At 37.1% G+C, this 22,470-nt stretch overlaps 3 protein-coding genes across 5 annotated transcripts; all 3 read left to right on the forward strand.

Moving 5' to 3' along the window:
* The first annotated feature begins 207 nt into the window (after positions 1 to 207).
* MCM6 (minichromosome maintenance (MCM2/3/5) family protein) lies at positions 208 to 5,279 on the forward strand. The gene is made up of 17 exons (XM_089626736.1): positions 208 to 400; positions 484 to 753; positions 1,199 to 1,361; positions 1,447 to 1,640; positions 1,750 to 1,945; positions 2,045 to 2,122; positions 2,312 to 2,541; positions 2,623 to 2,737; positions 2,870 to 2,944; positions 3,035 to 3,175; positions 3,352 to 3,555; positions 3,630 to 3,791; positions 3,876 to 3,931; positions 4,028 to 4,179; positions 4,272 to 4,397; positions 4,532 to 4,662; positions 4,756 to 5,279. Exons 1-17 carry the CDS (start codon positions 318 to 320, stop codon positions 4,894 to 4,896), a joined length of 2,517 nt encoding a protein of 838 aa, XP_089482862.1. The 5' UTR covers positions 208 to 317; the 3' UTR covers positions 4,897 to 5,279.
* Positions 5,280 to 9,284: 4,005 nt separating this feature from the next.
* LOC149385141 (uncharacterized) lies at positions 9,285 to 10,761 on the forward strand. The gene is made up of 4 exons (XM_089626256.1): positions 9,285 to 9,441; positions 9,492 to 9,827; positions 9,911 to 10,045; positions 10,145 to 10,761. Exons 1-4 carry the CDS (start codon positions 9,285 to 9,287, stop codon positions 10,759 to 10,761), a joined length of 1,245 nt encoding a protein of 414 aa, XP_089482382.1.
* Positions 10,762 to 16,351: 5,590 nt separating this feature from the next.
* LOC149385142 (plasma membrane-associated cation-binding protein 1-like) lies at positions 16,352 to 18,243 on the forward strand. 3 transcript variants are annotated; one of them, XM_089626682.1, is made up of 5 exons: positions 16,352 to 16,446; positions 16,758 to 16,962; positions 17,083 to 17,172; positions 17,302 to 17,386; positions 17,629 to 18,243. In XM_089626682.1, exons 2-5 carry the CDS (start codon positions 16,852 to 16,854, stop codon positions 18,012 to 18,014), a joined length of 672 nt encoding a protein of 223 aa, XP_089482808.1. In that variant the 5' UTR covers positions 16,352 to 16,446; positions 16,758 to 16,851; the 3' UTR covers positions 18,015 to 18,243. The 3 variants fall into 3 exon arrangements, with proteins under 3 accessions (XP_089482808.1, XP_089482807.1, XP_089482806.1); XM_089626681.1 differs by lacking the exon at positions 16,352 to 16,446 and adding an exon at positions 16,499 to 16,654; XM_089626680.1 differs by lacking the exon at positions 16,352 to 16,446 and having other exon boundaries at positions 16,688 to 16,962.
* The last annotated feature ends 4,227 nt before the right edge of the window (positions 18,244 to 22,470 follow it).

Genomic DNA, 22,470 nt, shown 5'->3' on the forward strand with positions numbered 1-22,470 from the left:
GACACTAGATGGTATTATTAGTGCCTATTTACCTCAAATTCTCATACTCGCAAATAACTGGATGGAAAATGTTCTTACGACGCCCTAAGTATCCGACCCGAATAGGCCCACCCTGAACCAGCCCAACCTGGATGAAGCCTTTGTAATTTGGCGGGATAAGTCCATGGGCCCATTTAGTTTGGCGGGAAAAGTGTTACTTTTGCCGCTGAAAAGGCAAGGGCCTGGAAATGAATCCCCATCGGACTGCAATGCGAAACCCCTAACTACCTAAAAAAAACCAAGCAACGAAGAAAAAACACCCTGACGGAGGAGAATCTATGGAGGCCTTTGGAAGCAATGGATACATGGAAGACGAGAAGGCCGTACGAGTGGAGGAAAGTTTCCTCGATTTCCTCAAAAGGTATACTTTACACTTAGCTCATCACTCACTTTGATTCCTTTCGGTATGTTTTCTCCGCCCTGAAATTCCGCCGAAATTAACAGCTGTAGGGTCTCCGGAGAGTTGTGGTACGACTCGGAGATTGAGTCGATGAGAGAGAACGAGTCGAACACGATGTTCATCGACTTCTCTCACATCATGAGCTTCAGTGACGTGCTTCAGAAAGCCGTCTCCGACGAGTTCTTGAGGTTCGAGCCGTACTTGAAGAACGCGTGTAAGAGATTCGTCATGGATCAGAAGCCTACTTTCATCTCCGACGATAACCCTAACAAGGATATCAACCTCGCCTTCTTCAATCTTCCAGCCTGCAAAAGGTTAATTCATTAGTTTATTTAACGATTTCGAGATCTTGTTTGCGTTATCTGGGCAATTTCTTGAAGAAAAAAAATTACAATCCACCGGGAATTCAGCCACTTATTAAAATGGCTATGGCTTTATTCGGGTTCTACGTTATTTGAGCGTATTTTGTTAATAAAAACATTCTAATGGTCTTCTTAGTTCTTGAACCGGCGTCACATGTCTGTACCCATTTTTAATTGGTAACGAAAGATTAGAACTATTACTATTCATTAGCTCTTACGATAATGGACACTATCCCCAATTAAGTAGAGACTTGAATGAAATCCTCAGATGTTCGGTACACTTTGAAAATCAGGTTTAGAATATTAGGCTGTAGGTAGATTTCTATATGAGTGAGTTATTAGCTGCTTTATATTGAAAAAACCCAGGTGACTAACCATATGATACCGTGTATTGCAGGCTAAGGGAACTAGCAACGGCTGAAATTGGTAAACTTGTATCGGTTACCGGAGTCGTGACGCGGACAAGTGAAGTTCGCCCGGAGCTTCTACAAGGGACTTTTAAGTGTTTGGAATGCGGAGGAGTCATCAAGAATGTTGAACAGCAATTTAAGTACACTGAGGTGCATATCTTGAATTTCAAAAAAATTAGTTTTTTTTTTCCAGTATGAAACTCAGTTGTAACATGTAGCACTGCTTGTTTCGCAGCCAACAATATGTGTGAATGCGACATGTGCCAACAGAAATAAATGGGTTTTACTTCGGCAAGACAGCAAATTTGCAGATTGGCAGAGGGTACGAATGCAAGAGACTTCGAAGGAGATACCAGCGGGTTCACTTCCAAGATCACTAGACATTATTCTCCGCCATGAGATTGTGGAAAAGGCTAGGGCTGGTGACACGTAAGATTTTTTCTCACTCCGATTGTTTAGAAGCCAGTCATCGTTCTTGTTCTCTTTGTTTCATCTGAATGGTAGTTGAGCATGGTGTTATGTTCTTTCTTGAATTTAGTGTCATCTTCACGGGGACAGTGGTTGTTATACCTGACATTATGGCATTAGCCGCCCCCGGAGAGAGATCAGAGTCGCGTCGTGAATCAAGTCAGCAAAAGAATTCAGGGGTTGGTCACGAAGGTGTGAGAGGCCTTCGAGGATTAGGAGTCAGAGACCTCTCTTACAAGCTTGCTTTTATTGCCAACTCTGTTCAGGTATCGTATTGATCTACTCTACTGCCACGGTTGGATCCTGTTTGTTTTCATATGTCATGAGTATTTCACTAACATCTGTTGTATGTTTGATTCATTCAGATTTGTGATGGTCGAAAGGACAGTGACATACGAAACAGAAAGAAGGATTCTGATGAAGATGAGAACCAGCAATTCACTGTTAGTTCCTCCAGTGTTTCCTTTATCATTTAATTTAATGAGTAGTTCGTCCTTGATCTGCTATTAGTTTTGAAACTTTTTTTTAAGCACTGAAGTTGCACTGTTCTTAAAGATCGCCTGAGCTTATTAAGATTTACTCTCTACTTCCGTATTTAACTGTATTGATGACTTCTATAATGACACCTACAGGAGGAAGAGCTGAGTGAACTTCAAAAAATGAGGAACACCCCTGACTTTTTAAACAAGCTTGTTGATAGTGTTGCCCCAACAGTCTTTGGACACCAAGATATCAAGCGAGCTATCTTGCTTATGCTAATTGGTGGTATCCACAAAGTAACTCATGAAGGCATCAACTTGAGAGGGGACATCAATGTTTGTATTGTCGGTGATCCTAGTTGTGCGAAGTCTCAGTTCCTGAAGTACGAACCGTCTACTTAGCATTCATCGTATTCGTAGTTTTCTTATCTATGCAAATTCTCTAAGTGTTATTCATGCTACAGGTACGCTTCGGGTATAGTTCCAAGATCTGTATACACATCTGGAAAATCTTCCTCAGCTGCTGGGTTAACCGCAACTGTAGCCAAAGAACCTGAAACTGGAGAATTTTGCATAGAGGTAGGATTATTAAATTTTGAGTGTCTGAAATCTTGAATCCCCATACAAATCTTCCCTTTTGAAATCATCATACCTAACCATTGACACTCTGTACTTTTATTTCTGTAATTTATTAACTTCTTAATATTTTAGGCTGGTGCACTGATGCTAGCGGACAACGGAATCTGCTGCATCGATGAATTTGACAAGATGGACATTAGAGACCAGGTATTCCTCCTTGTTTATCTTTATCAGCTAGTTATCAGACATTGTATATGAAGCAACTCATCAGATCTGATACGTATAATGGGTTTGAAGGTCGCGATTCACGAAGCCATGGAACAGCAGACTATAAGTATTACCAAAGCAGGAATCCAAGCTACACTTAATGCACGGACATCAATTCTAGCTGCAGCCAATCCTGCCGGAGGACGCTACGACAAGTCTAAACCCCTCAAAGTAAGGATATCCTACTAATTGCTCTGAAAATCTTTGTTGAATAGGAACTGTTGATCGTACATACATCAATTAGTTTTCCTTTGCACAAGAAAAACTAGTTATGACTTGCTACTTGTTAAAAAGTGAATTTTTGTAATACATGTTTTCTAATCTTTTGGGTATTCTTATTTTTATAGTACAACGTGGCTCTTCCTCCTGCAATTCTTTCGAGGTTCGATTTGGTATATGTCATGATTGATGACCCGGACGATCAAACCGATTACCACATTGCCCACCACATTGTGAGAGTTCACCAGAAGCGTGAAGCGGCACTTAGTCCTGCTTTCACAACTGCACAATTGAAGCGTTACATTGCTTATGCTAAAACTCTGAAACCCAAGGTTTATATAACTTTTTAAATTTATCATCTAGTTCAAAGTTAATTTTCTATTCTTCTTTTGGTTACCAAATGCAGCTGAGCTTGGAAGCTAGAAAAGTTTTGGTGGACTCCTATGTTACTCTTCGCAGAAGTGATACAGCTCCCGGGAGTAGAGTTGCCTATCGCATGACTGTTAGGCAATTGGAGGCATTGATCAGACTTTCAGAGGCAGTTGCACGAAGTTTTATGGATAGTCAGGTATCCGGAGATTAAGCAAGCCAATTGTTGTACTTGACTGTTTCCTCAATTTCTGCTGGAGACTCACGTCCTTTTTTTATACAGATTTTAGAACGTCATGTCAATTTAGCAGTGAGGTTGCTGAAGACATCTATAATCAGGCAAGTGAAATTTCTTTTCTGCCTTTCTGTTCGGCTTCCTGACTCTTATTATCTGTTGAAGGAGCTATAAACGTATTTTATACTTTTGTCATGCAGTGTTGAATCAAGTGAGATCGATTTGTCTGAGTTCCAAGAAGAAAATCAAAGTAATGGTGATGATGGGGATTTAAACAACCAAAATGAAAGTGCTGGTCAAGGAGAGCAAGAACCGAGTGATCCAGCCTCCGAACCAGCTCCTGGAAACAATGGTGAATCCTATCACATTTTTTATATTGTATTTGTATATAGTCTAATTATTCTCTCTCTAACCTTGATTTATTCTGATAATACTCGGATGCAGAAAAAGACGGGGCTTCCACAACCCAACAGGGCAAGAAACTTGTAATAACTGACGAGTACTTCCAAAGGGTCACACAAGCTCTTGTTATGCGTCTTAGACAACACGAAGAAACAATCACGCGAGAAGGTAACCGTACTTATTTGAGTGTTTTTATTTCAAACTGCATGACACGTTGCGTATAAGTGTTTCGATTTTTCCATTTGTAAGAAGAAAAAAAAAGTCATCAAAGGTTCTATAACCAATGTTGTTGATTTTTGTAGGGACTGGGCTGGCTGGAATGAGGCAGAGGGACTTGATTCAATGGTACGTTGGTCAACAAAATGAGAAAAACAAGTACTCCTCCATGGAAGAGGCTGCCAGTGAAGTATCCAAAATCAAAGCAATCATTGAGGTGCTAACATTATCTTATCTTATCTACCAAAGAATATCAGTTACATGTGTTATAACATTTACTAACTTGATGTGAAATCAAATGTTGTCGCAGAGTTTGATTCGGAGAGAAGGGCATTTAATAGTTGTAGACGACGGAAGGCAATCAGAAGCCGGGGAAGGCGAAGGACAGCCAGCTTTAGTATCTAGAAACGAGAGAATATTGGCAGTAGCGCCAAATTATGTCATTGAATGATGTGATTTTAATTATATTAGGAGTTTTTGAGTTACAGATTTGGTAAGGAAAACAAAAAATCAGACCGAGCATGTATCGCAATTCGCTATCAACTTCAATGGTGGTGTCATCCATTGAAGTCGAGGAAGGCTTTGATTATGACTTTACACAAAATTCATGCTTGTAACATATTTGATACCTGAAGCACTACTTTTTTTTTATTCTTCATATTGTTGTAAGATGATAGCAGCATCAAGTTGATTTTTGCGGCTCTAACCTATGGTTCTTTGGCAAGTATATTGGGGCTATATATTTGCTCTGCTAAACCATGTAAAATTCTAGAAGATTACTCGCCAACATAGAACGTTGATCCTGTTTTGCGTGGATACTTTTTTCTTGGAAAATTCTATTCTCAATCTCTGATCATGGCTTGCACTTATTTGGGTTTATATTACTTTTATAGTTATTAAGTTATATATCCACACGGTTATAGTGAATTGAGATATAGCTCATCTTTCGTTAATTTCTTGTAAATAACCAAGTTAACTTATTAACAGATTAGTAAGACTTGTTTAATCAAGCCAAACATGTAAAAAAGGTAGTTAATAGGTTGTCACGTATGCAAGTTGACTATTTACAAAATATTTACCAAAAGTTGGCTAATTTACAATTCTTATAATTTAGGTAGTTTACGTAACCAATTTTATATATATATATATATATATATATATATATATATATATATATATATATATATATATATATATATAAAGGAGTATGATTCAGATGAAGACATGAGAAAATGAGCTTAGTGCATTTATAAAAAAAATTGTTTTAGCTTTATTTATACCCTCCTTTAGTTTTCTTTTTCTTTTTAGTTTATTTTTTCAACTTACATAAAAAAAAAAAAAATCAAAATTACCTATATGCCCATCGTCTAACCTTCTTTAAAAAAAATAAAAAAATAAAAGAAAGAACCAGAAACTTCTTTCCCGCTCTCCTCTCACAGTCTCCAACCCTCTCTAAATGCCAAACGAAAAAAAAAAAAACAAAACAAAACTCTCCTCTCCCCCCAAACGGGTCTCTCTTCTCGCGAGTCAAGTCAGCCAGAGATGCAATCACGACTCTCAGTCTCCGACGAAGCTAGCTCCGACTGATCAAAATCGAGAGCCTCGAAGGTGTCCAGTCCAACAAAAGAAACAACGTCGTTCTAGCTCCGACTGAAATTCCGCTTTTTCGCCACCGAAGATAATAGAGAATTCAGGTGGATTTTATTGTTTTTGTATCAATTCGGAATAGAGACACATTATTTAGAGCTCCAGGCTTTCATATCAGAGAAGATTTGGTTGAGGTTTAGGTAATTTATATATTTAGTTTTTTTTCTTCTTCATTTTTTTTCCGACTGTAATTTACATATTTATGTTATTGTTCTACGCATATCGCTGGACTAAGAGTTTCGGCCAAGGGTAAGGATTTTTTTATACATTTTTTTGGTAATAATTGTGGCTTAAAAAATGTGGGTATGAAATAATCTGATTTTAGGGTCTCAAACTCATGCTTAATGCTTGATGTTGCTTGTATTTGAGTTGTGTGTGGCTGTGTTTACCTTGAGGACACCGTGTAAATATTTTGTTAATTTGTGTCTCGGTTGTTTTTTAGGTACTCCAACGAGTTCTAATTTTCGCGAATCCATTATAGAAGTGGAAAAACAACCCGAAACAAAACGAAGAGAATGATGAAGAGTCCATGAACGAAGAGAATGTGGAGTTCACGAACGAAGAAGAGAATGGAAGAGATAATGATTCGAATGCATCGAAAGAAGAACATGGAAGTGATGAAGATGAAAAGTCATCAACTGATCAGATCATTCATGTAAAAAAAAAAAATTCAAATGAATTTATTCAATGAAACACTATTCACTAGTAGAGCAAAATTTATATATCAGTAGAGCATAATTGTGCTCGGCTATACTGTTTGGTAGAATACTCTACTAACTAGTAGAGTAAACAATATTAATAAAATTTACTACTATAACTTGTTACTATTCTTACCTTTTGTAGTTGAGCTTGGCGACAAATTAAAGAGTTCTTGACACCGTATAAGCGGGTGAAAGATTTGCCACAAAATTAAAATTAACTTTATACATGCTATATACCATACATGTCATTTTTAGGCAATATGTTAAATTAATTTTGTCTTTATTAATATTTTTATTTTAACTTTTGTTCTTTGTAAATAGAGGATCAGATTGTAGAATATATGCAATGAAATATATTGAGTTTGATTCAGCTAGAGTAGGCTTTGAAGATCTAAACGGTGTTCACGTTCCACTCTTTAAGAAGAAGATGGTTGTTGATATTGAAGGCGATCGCGATCCTTGACTATGTACTAGTTTAGTAGTTTGTGTTTCTTGATTTTTTTATTAGCAATCAATGTGATGAACAAGCCTCTGAGAAGGCATTCGTGGTTCTACTGAGTATTAGAGCTAATTTATTGGTCGGTAGATCAATATTAATCGTATTTCTACTGAATATTAGAGTTAATCTAATGTCGGTAGATCAATATTAATTAGAGCTAATCCATACAACAATCTAATTAGTGAGCAATTTAATTAGAATTAGTGAGTTTTATATAGAATAACAGAGTCATATGAACAATTTAAAATTAGTGAGCTAACAAAGTCATATGTAAAATTTACTTAAAATTGGTGAATTTCATCTATAATAACAAAATTATATTATAAATTTAAGTAGAATTAGTGAGGTTCGTCTATAATAACAAAGCCGTATGAACAATTTAATTAGAATTTGTGAGTTTCATCTATAACAAAGTCATATCAACAATTTAAAATGAGTGGGTTTCATCTATAATATGTCATCTGAAAAATTGAATTAGAAGTAGTGAGTTTCAACTATAATAACAAAGTCATATGAACAATTTAGTTAGAATAAGTGAGTTTCGTATTAAATAGCAAAGTCATACGAAAAGTTTAAAATTAGAATTAGTGAGTTTCATCTATAATAACAAAGTTATATGAAAATTTAATTAGAGTTTGCGAGTTTCATCTATAATAACAAAGTGCTATGAACAATTTAAAATTAGTGAGTTTCATCTATAATAACAAAGTCATATGAGCAATATAAAATCAGTGAGTTTCATCTATAATATGTCATATGAAATGTTTTATTAGAATTAGTGAGTTTCGTGTAAAATAACAAAGTCATGTGAACAATTTAATTAGAATTAGTAAATTTCATATAGAATAACAAAGTTATATGAACAATTTAAAATTAGTGAGTTCCATTTATAGTATGTCATACGATAAATTTAATTATAATTAGTGAGTTTCATCTATAATAACAAAGTCATATGAACAATGTTATTAGAATTAGTGAGTTTCTATTGAATAACAAAGTCATATGAACAATTAAAATTAGTGAGTTTCAACTATAATATGTCATATAATAAATTTAATTATTAGAGTTAGTGAGTTTAATTTATAATAACAAAGTCATAATGCTAAATGGCTCTACTTTTATAGTTTTTGTAATCTACTGATTGGTAGTAAGGTCTGACTTTCCGGGGAACCGGAGTGGACCGGGAAGGTACGTGCAAAAACCGTTTCCGTGTCATGAACCCGGTCGAACCGCACCAGATTCCTTTGGTCCGATTCCCGTTTCGAGTATAAATAGTTTGTGGTTAATTTCGAGGAAACCTAGCTTCCCGAGACCCAAATTGACGAAACCACATTCCCTTTGATTCCCGTTTTTCCTCGCCAGAGTTTGCTCGAATCCCAGTGGGATTTCGTGATTTCCGCCATCCTCGCTGTGCTTCTAGGCAGATCTCGTTGTTCGCAGTGTAATTTTGTCCAGTTTCCGAGGTTTCCGACAGGTAAGTGACAAGGGTTTCGGAGATTTGGGGATTTTTCAAATTTTTCAAAAGTTTGTGTTTTAATCTTAGAATATGATGATGTATTGGTTAATTTGATGATGAATTGATGATTATTGTCATGATTATGTTGAATTTAAATTAATTTGTGGATGATTTGATGATTGTGATGGTGATGATGTTGAAATGTTCAATTAAACTTAATTAGATGATGAATTGATGATTGTGATCAAGGTTATGTTGAATTAAACTTAATTTGATGAAGAATTGATGATTGTGATCATAGTTATGTTGAATTAAAATTAATTTGATAATTATTGTCATGATTAAGTTGAATTAAAATATTGATTAACATTAATTTATTGATTATTGTCATGATTATGTTGAATTTAAATTAATTTGATGATTGTTATGGTGATTTGTGAATATGTGGAATTGAAATGATTATGATTATGAAGTATGGCGTCCGACCCGGCATATAAGTATTGCGACCCCGTCGAAGACCGACCGCGTGCACATAAATGCAAGTTTTGGGTGGTGGTGGAATCACTCGTGTGAAGAACCACTTAGCGAACGTGGACAAGTCCAAAAGCGTGAGGTTATGCGACAAAGTTCATCCTGAAGTAAAAGCGGAAATGCAAGAGTTACTCTACGTGAACTCTCAAAAGAAGAAGCAATGTAAGAGTTTGAGTGAGTCGATACGAGCCGACCTCTGAAAAAGTCTAAAGGGAGTCGAGACTCTGACGAAGACGTAGACGAAGAGCAAGAGCTCCGTCGGGTAATAAGGAGGTCCCGAGAAGCACAAGCAGCCGAACAATGGCAGAAAGAACGTGAAGGTCCCGGTGGATCTGCCGGGACTCCTGAGCTAAGAAGATCTGATACAACCGCACCGTCGTTATACCAAAGCAATAGTGCGCGTCAAAGGAGGGTGGACGAATCGCAACCCGGTATCAAGAAGATGTTGTCCAAAGCCATCGGTCGATTCTTCATTCACTCGCAAGTTGCCGCAAACAAGACACTTGACAATCACTTCCTGAACATGATTCATGTTTTCGGTGAAGTCGGTAAGTAAAAACTTTTTATATTACTTTTACAAGTATAAATTGCAATCTCGTATATTTGATATATTGATCTTATTTAACTGTAGGAATGAATGTCACGGTGCCCAGTCCGAAAGACATTCACGGCTGGATCCTCGACGAAGAGGTACAAGACATGCGAGCTTATCTCGAAGAACAAAAGGTCAAGTGGCAGATGTATGGATGCACCATTATGGCCGATGGTTGGACATGACCCATGAGATTAAACATTATGGTTTATTGTGGTGGGTCGGCCGTCTTCCTGAAGTCAATCGACGCGTCCGACTAGATTAAGAGTGCAGAGTACCTCATCGAGATACTCTCCGAGGTGATTGAACAAGTGGGACCCGAGAACGTCGTACAGGTCATCACCGATAACGGGTCCAACTATAAGTCTGCGGGGAAGAAGCTAATGAGGAAGTACAACTTGTACTGGACCTTTCACACTGCACATTGCCTAGACCTGATGTTCGAAGATATCGGGAAGAGGCCAAGTGTCGACAATGTGGTGAAAGCCGATCGGCAGACGACCAAATTCATCTACAATCACGGCTCCGTGTTGTCCAAGTTGAGAGAGACTAGTACGGATGAAATTGTAAGACCCGGGTTGACAAGGTTTGGGACCAACTACTTGGCTCTCAGAAGTCTTCGAGCCAAAAGATCACCTCTCAGGAACCTCTTTACCTCTCAATGGTGGGAGGATTTGAGATTTTCATCCTCACGAGAAGAAAAATGGGTTGCCGAGAACGCTTCACAAACCCTTTTTTGGCAAGGAGTCGACGACGTGTGTGCCATATTCGAGCCCATGTACATATGTTTACGACTAGTGGACTCGGATGTGCATCCCTCCATGGGGTTGTTGTACTATGTTTTCAATGAAAGCGGTTGGAATCACTTCACGGACGTCACTGGGTCGTAGACATCATCGACAATAGGTGAAACAACCAATTAGGCCACCCGTTACATGAAGCAGATAATCTATTTTTTTAAATTATAATATTATAATTATGTCCATAACATTATTTTAAATTATGTGTAGCTTTTTTCCTTAATCCAAACTTGTAGTACAACAGGGAAATCCATAAGGATAGTACCCATATGGCCTCGGTGACCGAGGTGTTCGACACTCTACACTCCGACGAAGATTCATCGACGTTGGCAAGTCAGTTGTTTTCATTTCCAGGTATGCGATGTGACTTTGGACAGAAAAGTGCAGTGTCTACTAGGGGGACCGTGAACGCAGGTACAATCTTATGAAGATGTTATTCAGGTTTTGTTCACTTATTAACTACATTCGTATTGACTGCAGTTATGTGGTGGGAACTATACGGGAATCATACACCTACGCTGCAGAAGCTGGCAAGGCGAATCCTATCGCAAACGGCGTCCTCATCTGCCTATGAGATGAACTGGAGTACATTTACTTTGATCCACACGAAGCAAAGGAACTGTTTGACGCACTCAACGCTCGACAGGCTTGTCTTTGCAAGCTACAACATGAAGTTGAGCTTGAGAGACAAAAGAGCGAGGTATGCGGACGAAATGGAACCTCTCGATCCTCTTAATATCATTGAAAGAGCTTTCGATAGGTCAAACGCGGATAATGATGGCGACGATGAGCTTTACCGTTGGATCGATCCGGTCTACATGGATGGTGTTGAAAACTTACCTGATTCATTGGCGGAATCTCATGCTTAGGCAGAAGGAATAAACGTCAAACAAGTTTTGAGTGAAGAGGTCAGAGTTGATACCCGTGATCATGATTCTGGTGATAGCGGCAATGACTCCATTTACTCTCGACTTTATTGTTTCAATATTTATGGTTCAAATGATTGTGTGTGGCAAGGGTGGTCGTGGAGGCCATCAATATAGAAGTGGCAGCTTGTCGCATGGGGGTAGAGGGTTACCCCACGGAGGCGGCAAGTTTCAATACGCGGGCAGCAGCGGCGGGGAGCAATCCAAGGCTGGAAGATCTCAATACGGGGGAGGCGGGTCTCAATACTAGGGCAGGGGGGAACAATACGGGGATGAGCCATTCAATCTATTCCTTTTTGCTCCGGGAAGTGGAGGGAATCAAGGCAGGAACCAAAGAGGTGTGAACGATGCGATCTCAATGTCGGGTAGTAATGACGTTAATATGTTGACTTCAGAATTTGGATTGTTCTCTATTACACCCGACGGCTCTTAGAATGGTTATCCACTGCCAACGGCGTCATATGACCCTTACGAGAACTAATCTTACTCGTCTTACCCTTACGTCCCAATCCCCGTCTCCGTCCCCGTCCCCGTCCCTATCCTCGTAATACCCGTTATCGCAGTGGAAGAGACACATGAGTCGTACAATATCTACGGTCAAACCCCTTTCACACGTTGGGAAGACGGATATTGTCCGCACTCGCGGCCCATTATTATTAGCTAAGAGTCCTATGATTATCACTTACGTACGTGGATGAACACATATTCTAGTTACATGACGTGGTACATTATAACATGATGGTGGATGATCAACCACGTCGCAGAGATCTCAACCCCCGAGACACTAGACTTATAATTAGTTTATTTTGTCGTACGTGTTGTAATAAATTTATACTCTACTTATGACACTTTTGTTTAAGAACTCAGTTTATGTTTGGTATGAAACTTTAACGTTTGAAGTTTGAACTATGAGAAGTATGTTTATTATTGCAAAATTTTTGTCTGAATATCCCTCGGTTTCCTACATTTTTTTCGGTTTCCTCTACGGTAAGCGGTTTCCTACTGGTACCGATTTCCTTTTTTGTCTGAATACCTTTTCGGTTTCCACTCCATTAAGCGATTTCCCCCAAAATTGAAGTCCCTGTACGATAACGATAACGGTAAGACGATCCTTGATTGGTAGACCTAAGTATTGTAAACAACCTACTAATGAGTAGATTTGCTTTACTAGCCGTTAGAGCTTAATATAAATTACTGTACTAATCATGAGAGTTTTTCTACTCATCAGTAGAAATGCCTAATAGATACTTCTCTATTTCAGTTCTACTACCATCAGAGTAGCACTATTGCATAGTAGAGGTATATATGTTGAAATAAAACACAATTTAATGTCATTAACTACAATGAATGAAAGCATTGTTTGGTAAATAAACTTTGATGGACATATAGTAAATAAGTCAATTCAATATTGTACGTAGAAGCATTATTTTTATCCTTTCTTATGCCTTTTTGTTAGCGTCGAGCAAGCTTCTCATCAATTTAAAGGGCGTGTAGATATGTTCTTTCCAAATTGATCGCATTTGAACATCTATTCTCCTGCATATTCTCTCCCACTCAAGAAAATCTACTCGAAGTGAACTTCTACGGTTTCTTTCATCACGATCCATCAAGAAACCGTAAACATAATCGTCATCTTCTATGTAAATAGGATCTAATGTATCCCATGAAGTTGACATAAAACTTAGTTTAAAGTCTAACTTATTTTTGTTTACTTTGAGTTTCAGACACAATTTTTCAATTAAGTCGCTTAACTTGATCTTGGTATATATAACGATGACAACATGCCTATCATTCTTTTCGCTAACCCATTGATGCGAGCCTTCTTCTTCCTTCCACTCTCCATCGTAATAACCAGTTATTGTAGTATCTATCATTATCTACAATATGATAATTAAATATAAGAATACTAATGATCAATTTAATATAATAATTTAGTTTATATTTCATATCTAGTGCTCTCCACTCTACGTTCTATTACTCTACTGATTTAAATATACCGATCTGTTGCATAAATAAACTCTACTTCTCTATTGTTCTATTACTAATTACCCAATATCAGCGGAACTAATGTGTCATAGATCTGATGCACCTCTGATGTATGAAGATGGTTGATTTTATGCAGAACTGGTGGGACGTCTAATGTTGGCATTGTAGATCGATGAGTAGTCAATGACATCGAATTGATCTGGTGAATGCCACTCACGTCTCTTTCTTTGAAAGTGGTGCAAGTCTGGTGGTTCCCTCCGGATGGACATGTTCGTTGTCAAACCTGTATATGGAGACTGGCATGGGGACACAGACTATAACTCTTGGGCATATCCAACACCAATGTGTTTCCTAACAAGATAACCACCAAGCTCTTTGTGTCAATGAGGGCGAGGTTGATCATTTATTCATTTACAATCTTGAGTTCCATCAAAATTCGTTGTTAGTGGAGATTCTCATTATGAAATTAGTGAGATTCTATTTTGTAGTCATGCTCATTTCTCTTCTTTATTGATGTCGCGTATTCTTTAGATTATATGGATTCACAAGTGACCTACAAAGTTGGGTGATTTACTTTAGGATGTCATCTCTTATATTATTGGGTGGCTCATATCCTTGAGCTTGAAGCTCATAAAGGCGTCATTCTTGGGGTAATGAGGGTTCTCAAACGACCCCACGACCGTCATCACTCTTAAGGAAACAAGGTGCTCGGGTGACTCATAGGTGCCATTCTTGAGGCAGTGATGGTGCTCAAGCAACCTCCATGGCCAGCCTCGTTCTCGGGGGTGATGTGGGATCTCAGGCGACCCATCTCTCCCCTTGCCAATGTCCATCTTGGGGCGATATGGGTGCTTGGACTACCCCTAATGTTCGCAGCTCGGCAGAGACCTCTAGGTTTGATTCTTTAAGGGCCACGTCAACCTTTAAATGAAGCTCTAGGTGGAGCCTCTCTTGGGGTCATGGGAGTGCATATACCATGGTTAATTGGTTGGGACGCCTTGCATCCTTCTATAATAAGGTAGTGATTGGTAGCAATCATGTGCCTTCCAAACTACTGGTGATGTCTCAAATGAAAATATGTTGGGTCTGATTTGTGGATGTCCAAACTACAGAATGACGGATGTAAATCTCACCTTACTCCTTCTATTGCATTCCATTTTTCACGTCGAGTTTCCTCCAAGAAAAATTTTCTCACCTCTTCGTCGAATAACTTTTCTTGATTTGTGGTTGTTCCATTGTTCTTTTTTTTTTTAGTAGAGGCACTATCGGCCAGGATTACATGATATATTAGCAGTGCAAAGCGCAGGTGGCACTATCGGCCAAGATTACATAGTAGGTGGCACTACTGGCCAAGATTACATACTTATTAGAATAAATCCTAGGGGGCATGCATTTCTGCATCCCATGGGGGCTTGAACCCATGACCTCTCCGTCGAGGTGTGTGTGGGATTACCGCTAGAACAAGCTAGCTACCACGTTGTTCCATTGTTCTTGCTGGTTGAGAGAGCCTGGGATTTTGCCCCACTCTTGTTGATGCAAAATTTGACCAACAGCAAATGAGCTCCATGTAATAAATTGTTTTTTTTTTATTAATGAGCTAACTTAATGTAAAGTGTAAAAACTGAACTAAGACTTGCCCATCGTTGTACGTCTAAGAATACTCCGATGAATGCACAACAATAAATTAGTCTGAGAAATTCAAATAATTACAAGTAGTAGTACAATACGAGGGAAATACTAGGATTAATGTAATAGTGGTTCTTTTGATCTTCTTGCCCTGAACATACATAAATTATGGTATTTGGGCTGAAAGGCGCTGAATGAGCCGATCTCGTGTGAGGCGGGCAACGAGTGGGCGTCGGGCTGGACGAGTGTGTGTGGCGTTGATCATGGGAGTGCAAGCAAGCTTTTTGCCTTACTTGTGCACTGAAAGGGATAGAGTGGTCATAGCCACTAAAGTTGACTAAGCGCGGAACGTGGCTAGTTGCCTTACGCCATTTTTTCGGATGTTCACTCTAGATGATTTTCGAAGACCGATTTTTTTTTGTTGATTTCTACATTTATTTATCGTTTTCGATCTTTGGCTTCTTTGGTGGGCCTATATTATTATTATTATTATTATTATTATTATTATTATTATTATTCGGTGTCGATTGTTTCTTAAATAAATTTTTTCTCCAAAATGAAAAAAATAGAGTTTTTAGTCTAGAAAATTAATTAAAATTTGATCAATTCTTTTTTTAATCAAATAATACTTAAAGGACTTTAAATTGGCTTACTCGTGAAGTGAAGTGATTTGGTTAATTTGACATCTCACCTTTTTTAACCTGAGTCTAGGCAAGATATGATTCAAATGTAAGGATTATTATTTTTATGATCATGTACATGGTATGATTAAGTGCATTATTAACCTCAATTGATCACATTCAAGCGATGATGATGGCAATCCCCGGAGGAGGGTTGGTGAGGTCCCACAAGGCCCCACCAAGGGGAGAATACGATGCACGGCCACCTCTTGTTTGGGTGACTGCCAGCTGTCACTCTACCCCACGCCACCTCATATTCAAACTATCCGCCCTGGCTTCACCAATCATACCCAACCAAACCTCACATTTTTGCGGCCGGACGGTTATGCACCTGCCCAACCCCAACGAAGGAGGGCCAAGACCGTCATTTCAGCGTGTTTGAATCATTGAGCGAGGTGGCATTTCGGTAAATAAGTGGCGAGTTCCAGGGCCTTTTCGCTGTTGGAAGAGTGCTGTTGTCTATATGTCTGATTGATGCATGCCACGGTCTTAAGCATAATAGAGAGGAAACTCTTAATTTAGAGAGACAGACAGTTGGCTCCAATAGTTGCGTTGAGGTAGACACATTTTTTTAATTTATTAATTGGTTTTTTTTTAATAATTTGTTTTGATTTGCGACCCTCCAACACAACAAACACTTCATTATGCGAGTAATTTACTAATTGGAGAGAGAGAGAAGAAAATAAAAATAAAAATAAAAATAAAGGAAGAGAGACAGAGAGATATTCTTAGCTTTTCAGTTTTCATCAATTGGCCATATTTGCTGTACACTTTTCCATTTCCCTAGAGCTATCTGTTATATATTCACATGTTCTTTTTGTCTTGTGATTTTTATCATTGACCTAGTTGTGTGATTTTTTTAATACAGATTATACTCCTCCTACAAAGGCTTTTAGGCTCTCTTTGATTTTTCTTTCAAACAAGTTCTTTTGGAAACTAAGGAAATCAATTCCGAAAGAGAGATGGGTTATTGGAAAACCAAGGTGCTTCCAAAGATCAAGAAGGTCTTTGATACAACCGGCCCTAAGAAAGCTGCAGCTGCAGAAGCCACAAAATCCTTTGATGAGTCTAAGGTATACGTAGTTTCAATATCATCAAAACTATATTCCATAAAAACCATATTTTTTTTATATGTAATTAATGATATATGGAAGTATTTCTTATTGAACTTGAGCGTTTTATATAATTTTCAGGAGGAATACAGCAAGGAGTTTGAAGAGAAGAAGGCCGACCTCCAACCTAAGGTGGTTGAAATATATGAAGCTTCATCAACCGAAATCAAGGTACATATTACATCTCAAACAATATGTCTTTGATATTGAAAGGAAACCATTCATTTAATATTAAAATATATTTATTGATTTTAGATGAATATTGTTTTTTTTTAATTAATATGTTAATTATATTACCAGACGTTGGTCAAGGATCCCAAGGAGGCAGGTCTCAAGAAGAACTCTGCTGCGGTCCAGAAATTTTTGGACGAACTCGTTAAAATTGGTATACATATATTGATTCTTTTTTCATTTAATATTTTTCAAATTAGCATGCTACTCGTATATTTAATAGTTACTTTCACATTTATATAATTATTTACTGTGCTTCTTATTTCTTCACCATTGAATTTCGATATATTCTACGAGAATCGCGTGCTGCCAAGAAACATAAATAATTATGTATGTGCCACTGTATATACGTGGCCATGTTTTTTAACGTGGTATTTTTTGTATTTTTGTAAACAGAATTCCCAGGATCAAAACCAGTTTCAGAAGCATGTTCCAAGTTCGGAGCATCCCTGGTGCCAACCCACGTGTTCTTCATCTTTGAGAAGGTCTCAACGTTCATTGTCACAGAGGAGGCAGTCAAAGTAGAAGAAAGGGCGATCGGAGAAGAAGTGAAAGCCGAAGAGGCCAAACCCGAAGAAGAAGTCAAAGCTGATCAAACTGCTGAGACCAGCAAAGACAAAGACGTCGCTGTTGAAGAGGAGAAGAAAGAAGATATCCCGGCCGTCGCTGTCGTTGAAGAGAAGAAAGAGACCGAGGTTGAGGCACCACCAAAGCCGGCCGTAGAAGTGGCTGAGCCGCCGAAGAAGGCTGTGGAACCGACGCCGGAGCAGCCTAAGCCATGATACAGATTTGCATTGCTGTCCTCCTCCTCGTCGTTGTAATACTGTTATTATTATTATCTACTATTCATGTGTAAAAGTTTTTTAAGTTTATGTTGAAACCAAGAAGAAAAAAACACAAGGAACATGTCATTTATTTGTTATTCTTTATTGTGCATTATTGTTACACTTTGTAATATCTCTCTCTGCCCCCTGTTCAGAATGTGAATTTGAATTTTTGATGTTTTGCTTCTGGGATTTTCTTTTTTTTCCTTTTAATGTGAAACTTTTGCTTTATTAATTAGTAAGTAATACATACATACGTAACTAATACGTAATGATTTAAATTTTGGGAGTTGGAGTTACATACAACATGATTGAAACTTTGTTGAGGCAAAATTTGGAAAGGCTCGTACTAGCGTATTTAATCCCAAAGAATATAATAAGAGATTTATAAACATACTCACAGAGGGAAATTTTAAATTATAGCCAAATTATTTATGTATTTAGAGAAGTAATCCATATTTCTCATACTTTCAAAATTGTCATTGGTTTCATATAATTTTGTTCTTATTTGTTTGTTAATTCCAAAAAAATTCTAGTTATTGAATCATGGAATCGTTCGCCAAATCGGAGACATGTATTTTGCTTTTTCGAATGGTAAATAATATTTACTATCGAATGGTCAGACGGTAAATATTTTTCCAAGTTTGAGAACCGAGACATCTTCGTCGGCTTCGAAAGTGGCGAACTCAGAAAATTGGTGGCGGAAAATGAGGTCGGATGCAATATTAGAGGATTGAAGGATTCGAAATCGACGGAGAGTTCGGAGGCAATATCGGATGATTGAAGGATTCAGAGTCGGAGGCAAAAAATTTGGTGTGTATTTGATGAGGGGTAAGATGAGAATATAAGATTGTTTGGTAGTGGATTGGGCTAGTTACCTAATTTAAATGATAGTTGGGCTAGAATTTTAAAGGAGATGACCAATTTGGGCTAGATACTTAACCGGCCCATATAATAATAGTTAATGTTATAGCCTTATTTTTTTCATTGTAAAAGAATTACACTCCTACTTAAGAAAAAATGACAATACGGGCCCAAATATGAGATCCAACCCCACAAGGCCAAAATTGTAGACAAAAGTCCTTAAACAAATACTCGATTCGAGTCATCAAGAGAAGTCCTCGTCTTCGATTCGAATCATCAAGTCGAGTACTCGAGACAAATCATCGAGGGAAGGACTCAAGACGAATCACCGAGTCAACTCGAGTAGAATTCTCGAAAGAATTCTTCGAGTCTAATCATCAAAATAAGCACTCAAGTCGAGTCGAGTTCTCGAAAGAAGTCTTCAAGTCAAATCATCAAGTGAAGTGTAATTGAGTTGAATCATCAAGAGAATTCTTCAAGACGAGTTATCAAACGAAGTCCTTTACACAAACTATCAAACAATAGTCATTAAGGCGAGACCACGATGAATCCTTGCCGCCAGCCTATTTTCTACCAACCTGCTGACCGCCGTCGTGCTTGCCGCCAACCTGCTTGTCGATGAAAACAGTTAAAAAAATGAGGGATGAAAATTTCGTGTTCGGATTGTAACTGTGTCGTGTTAATCGTATTTGTAAAAATAATTATTAGAACAAATCCGACCATTTATTAATATTGTGTTTGAAGTTTAGAACCAAATCCGACAGTTTATTTTTTTTACAGATCCATATTCATTTAAAATAAACCATTTAATAGTCGTGTTAAATGGTTGATTTAATCGCGTTTTAGTCGTGTCCATATATTCGAGCTCAAAATATTGTGATTAAATTATCAAAAACATAGTACTCATAAGAGAAAAAATAAATAGTCTTAGCAAAATAAGAATATCCCAAACATAATAGTCATAGAAAAATATGTATGAATAAAAAACACAATCATCTTTCACAAAAAATAAATAAAAAAAGACATAATTAATTTTAGCCAACTCGAATACTTGAACCTTCGGATTTTACATCCTCGTCATGTAACTTAAAATTCAAGACGTCTAGTATAAAATCATCGCTTCTCCATTTGATCATACATAAAATTTATAATTAGCTAGTTAAATTTATGAAACAAAAATAAATTCAAGACTTATACAACTTAAATGATAAATTAAATAAATAAATAAATAAAACTCAATTCATGCATCAACAAAATCACCAATTTAATTCCAACTGTCCCTTTCTCTAACCAATAACCGAATTCCCATATTTCACCATTTCCAAGTTAAAATCACTATTCAACAAAGAGAAAAATCAAAACACAAATCCAGCAGTAAGTCTCGAATCATCGTTGAATCCAATAATCAAATCATATAATTACATAGTTCCCAAATCACATATGAAACCCTAAGTCGATAAACGCCATTGTTGATGAAATTAATCCATAGACTAGGGTGCATCAAGAACATGCTCATGTATCAAAATCAAGAAAAGAACATCTTACTCAACCTAAACCCTAACCAAGCCATATTACTACATGTTGTCAGTTGTTTTCGAAAATATTAAATTCCTTGTGACTAATAAGGAATTCCACATCAAAGCCTATATGAGGCCCACAAAGAAGCCCGATCCGGGTCAATAAAGGCTAAAAAGTCCACCCAGGACAAGATCACGAAGAAAAGGCCGAAAAAGGCACACAAAAAAGCCCTTGGCACGCCGCGCCACATACATTGTGTGTTGCGCCAATGTGAAAACAGGCGCGCGACGAGCCTTCCGCGCGCCCCTTGACTTCGTCCAATCTAACTTTTAGGGTTCTTTTCTGCCCTCCAACCACTATAAAATACTCATCTCCTCAGAGGAAAAAAGATACACAATTTTCTCTCAACACAATCACTCGATTCCAGAGTTGCAAAACGCAGCCGAAGACCATCCGCACATAATTTCACTCTGATCAGCCTCATTACCTCAAATATTTTCAAAGAACAACAGCACCCCCTCACATAGCAATCAGACTAATGTTGAGCATTGGAGCGCGTGCCAGAGGCACCGCCTCTACGCTCCTCTAAGGTTATTTTCTTCTTTTTCTTTTTACTCTCTGGTCTCCGCAACGAACAAAAGATGTTCTTGAGCTAGGAGAGGGAACTCGCGACTTTCGAGTTTCTACAAATCCAGGTTGGGCGTGACCACTTGGTCCGGCCTTGGGTCAAACCACTGAAGTCTTCGACGTTGTCCAATTTTCAGCGACAACACTACATAATTTTATGGAAAGGAAAAAAATCACATCGATTAAAAGAATGCTATTAAGTTTCATGTATAAAAATAAAGAAAAGAACATCTTAGTCAACCTAAACCCTAACAAAATCCTAACTACAAAATCTTTTACGATTTCAAAAAAAGGAAAGGAAAAGTTTACATTTAGTTCCATACGATTCGTGAATTATAAATCATTCTAACATCTCAGATTTTCCACATAGCCAAAAAGAGATATCATTTCGAAGAAGAAGAAGAAGAGCAACTGTGGGTTTTAACAATAATAAAAAACAGACCGTCGAAACAAGATAGGCAAACACGAGAAAACTTATGAATTTGTTATTCAAAGTGACGATCCATGATGGTGAAATTGATTTTTTTGAGTTTTCTGAACTGATGAAATCCAACGAGCTTCTTTTCAATATCCGTTAACTCTTCTTCTTCTCCGTCACTATTTCACAAATTTGCATCTTATTTACTATTATATGTTATAAATTACATTCTAAAGTTTCATTCTAATATATAGTAAATGAATAAATAACATTGGTAAGGTAAAGTGAATGAATGATTTTTTAGGGGAATTTGAAAACTTTAAAATTGGTGTCTTTGTTTCGGATAAAAATTAGAAATTGAATTTGACAAAAAATGGAGGTAATAAGTCATTTTACTGTAATTGAAATCAAATAAAATGAAATAAAATATACATAGAATTTAAATAAAATTAATAATGGCTCTTTAAATCAAATATCTTTGTATATATGTATTTATTTTTCGATATCAAAATCATGCAACTATGAAATTCAAAGGTTATTGATATTGTTGATTGTTTGATATCTTCCAATGCCACTACTATTATGAAAACACCACTAGACATACTAGTTAAATTTGTAATTGAAAACAACTAAATTGATTGATACGATGACTGTACAAATGTTAGTGCTCTCGTTAAGTCAATTGATATACTGTTGACTTTATGTTATCTTACGTGAATTGATATTGATACAAATATACCTTTTTTCAATCTCAACCATATCAAAATTGATTGAAAATTATAAGTTGTTCTACGGCAATATAAATGTCAATATCATAACAACTCTTTTTATTCCATCATATTTTCTAGTATCAATTTTATTTTTTTATTTATAGTTATAATTTTATGCTTCGTTTATGTTTTGCTTATAGTTATAATTTTATACCTTTTTTCTTTATATTTATAATTTTACATCACTTTAATATATATTGATATTTTACGTATATAA

The sequence above is a fragment of the Urtica dioica genome, chromosome 9, assembly GCF_054948205.1.
Source record: "Urtica dioica subsp. dioica isolate 48M chromosome 9, U.dioica_male_clone48M_v1_H2, whole genome shotgun sequence".
NCBI lineage: Eukaryota > Viridiplantae > Streptophyta > Magnoliopsida > Rosales > Urticaceae > Urtica > Urtica dioica.

Bases quoted from the DNA above. Each gene is read 5' to 3' on its own strand.
- LOC149385142 (XM_089626682.1), top strand. From the start codon at position 16,852: ATGGGTTATTGGAAAACCAAGGTGCTTCCAAAGATCAAGAAGGTCTTT. The intron at 16,963-17,082 runs GTATACGTAGTT...TATAATTTTCAG, and splicing joins AATCCTTTGATGAGTCTAAG to GAGGAATACAGCAAGGAGTT. The intron at 17,173-17,301 runs GTACATATTACA...TTATATTACCAG, and splicing joins CTTCATCAACCGAAATCAAG to ACGTTGGTCAAGGATCCCAA.
- LOC149385141 (XM_089626256.1), top strand. From the start codon at position 9,285: ATGCAAGTTTTGGGTGGTGGTGGAATCACTCGTGTGAAGAACCACTTA. The intron at 9,442-9,491 runs GTAAGAGTTTGA...AAAAGTCTAAAG, and splicing joins CTCTCAAAAGAAGAAGCAAT to GGAGTCGAGACTCTGACGAA. The intron at 10,046-10,144 runs GTTGGACATGAC...TTAAGAGTGCAG, and splicing joins ATGCACCATTATGGCCGATG to AGTACCTCATCGAGATACTC.
- MCM6 (XM_089626736.1), top strand. From the start codon at position 318: ATGGAGGCCTTTGGAAGCAATGGATACATGGAAGACGAGAAGGCCGTA. The intron at 2,123-2,311 runs GTTAGTTCCTCC...TGACACCTACAG, and splicing joins ATGAGAACCAGCAATTCACT to GAGGAAGAGCTGAGTGAACT. The intron at 3,932-4,027 runs GCAAGTGAAATT...TTTGTCATGCAG, and splicing joins CTGAAGACATCTATAATCAG to TGTTGAATCAAGTGAGATCG.